The sequence below is a fragment of the Bison bison genome, unplaced genomic scaffold (assembly GCF_000754665.1).
Source record: "Bison bison bison isolate TAMUID 2011002044 unplaced genomic scaffold, Bison_UMD1.0 scf7180017522143, whole genome shotgun sequence".
In the NCBI taxonomy this organism is placed as follows: Eukaryota; Metazoa; Chordata; class Mammalia; order Artiodactyla; family Bovidae; genus Bison; species Bison bison.
The window spans coordinates 1-1654 of record NW_011404775.1 but is presented as its reverse complement, the minus strand read 5'-3'; the positions used below and the strand labels follow the sequence as shown (position 1 = coordinate 1654).

Sequence of the window (1654 nt, the reverse complement as noted above, 5' to 3'; positions counted from 1 at the left end):
GCTCTGGGTCACGTGCATGTGTACAACTCCCACCCCCCAACCAACACCCAGGAAGATCTGGCAGAACATCAGAATAAACAAATGGATGAATGAATTCAGCCAATACACTGGGGGGCAGCTGCGTGCTTTCAAACAGCAGGTATGGTCTCCCAGTCACTAAAGTCAGTCTGTGCTTTTTAATGGATAATAACGCTAATCAATGTCTCCGTGTCTCTATGAAGTTTTGTATATGCTTCCACAAGGCAAGGATTCTGACCTCAGTTCGGGAGATTTGCCCAAGACCACACACACACAACTTACAAATTCCTAGATTGGTCACTTCCATATTCAAAAACAATTTCAAAGCCACACTAAAATGTAATATTTACTATTCCAATTGGTCTGTATTCCTACTAGTGTATTCCCCATCAGTGTCAATATGTTTACTACAATCATACTGGAGTCAGTTACAGTTTATAACATAAGTATCACTCACGAATAACTGGAAGAGAGTACCTTGTGCTCGAAGCTGAACTAGCTCTTCACTGAGGGAATCAACAGACTCCTCCAGCTGTCTTTTCTTTTGCTCCACATTTTGAAGATACTCAGTCAATGATTTGATTTTGGCTTCATGCTTTTGAGGAAAATAAACTGTTATGAAGTGGAGCCAATGAATGGAGGCAAACCTCTCATACACACTCAGTTGTTCAGAATATTTGAGAGTAAGCAAGATTTATCACTATATTAAACATAAAATAAACTTACAGAACAAGATACTTAAGACCAAAATGTTCAGGGGCAAGTTTTTATAAAGATGAAGAATTTAATCAATGAAATGGTCATCTGTGCAGTTTCTAACACTTACAAAACAAGGCACTTTAAAGGCTGATTTATGAAGTAATATTCTTACTGTTATCTCCAACTAACATTAACCTCTACCTTTCTCCTCCAATTCCTATCCTGCTGAATGGTCTCATCCATTTAGTTGCCAAAGCCATATAACTGGCCCTGCAGTTTTGCTTATGCTAGAATTATTCCAGATTCAATAGTCATCAGTCACAGCTTTCTAGTAAATTCCTTTACTTAACATATACATGTCACCAAATATAACCCAGTTAAATCATTCATGTTATCACACTGCAGCTAGAGTAGGAAAAAGTAGCTGAATTAAATGCTTAATGTTGTTACTCAAAATAACCTACAAAAGGTCATTTTTCTTACAACTTTAACAATAAATAAAATTTATTATGTGGCTGTTCAAAAAAATGAGGAAGGTCTGTTCTGTAACACATACTTGAGAGATACGAAGCTGGCATGCTGCTAACTCCTTTTCATTTTCTTCCATTTTTTTGTTGCTCTCAGTTTGTGTGCTTTCTAACTGTTTGCAGCGTTTTACCATGGTTTTTACTTCTGACTTCATTTTGCTAATGTAGAGCCTTGCAACAGTGAATTCTTCATCTATCATGCCAGTTCCCTCAGGCTGCTGTGAGAAAAGGAGAAACAGAAATGAAAGATAAAAAAAGGTTTTTTGTGTGTGTGTTTACCCAATTAGGTTCTAAAATCTTAAACAAAATTAAATACTTTTAATATTATTCAACATTTGTAGGAAGTTTGGAACTTTTATTAAATATTGTTTTTACTAAAGGGTAAGTAAAGGAGAGCTTAATTTTTGCCT

General features: G+C 36.0%; 1 protein-coding gene across 1 annotated transcript; it reads right to left on the bottom strand.

Annotated features, from left to right (window-relative positions):
* Positions 1 to 292: 292 nt before the first annotated feature.
* Positions 293 to 1619, bottom strand: LOC104996708 (kinesin-1 heavy chain-like). The gene is made up of 2 exons (XM_010851090.1): positions 1274 to 1619; positions 293 to 613 (listed from the first exon to the last, which is right to left on the bottom strand). Exons 1-2 carry the CDS (start codon positions 1442 to 1444, stop codon positions 443 to 445), a joined length of 342 nt encoding a protein of 113 aa, XP_010849392.1. The 5' UTR covers positions 1445 to 1619; the 3' UTR covers positions 293 to 442.
* Positions 1620 to 1654: the final 35 nt, after the last annotated feature.

What these genes read in the sequence shown, in the direction of transcription:
- LOC104996708 (XM_010851090.1), bottom strand. Translation starts at nt 1,444, where the DNA reads ATGATAGATGAAGAATTCACTGTTGCAAGGCTCTACATTAGCAAAATG. An exon ending in GCCAGCTTCGTATCTCTCAA is followed by an intron (nt 614 to 1,273) that starts GTATGTGTTACA and finishes TTTCCTCAAAAG; the next exon opens with CATGAAGCCAAAATCAAATC.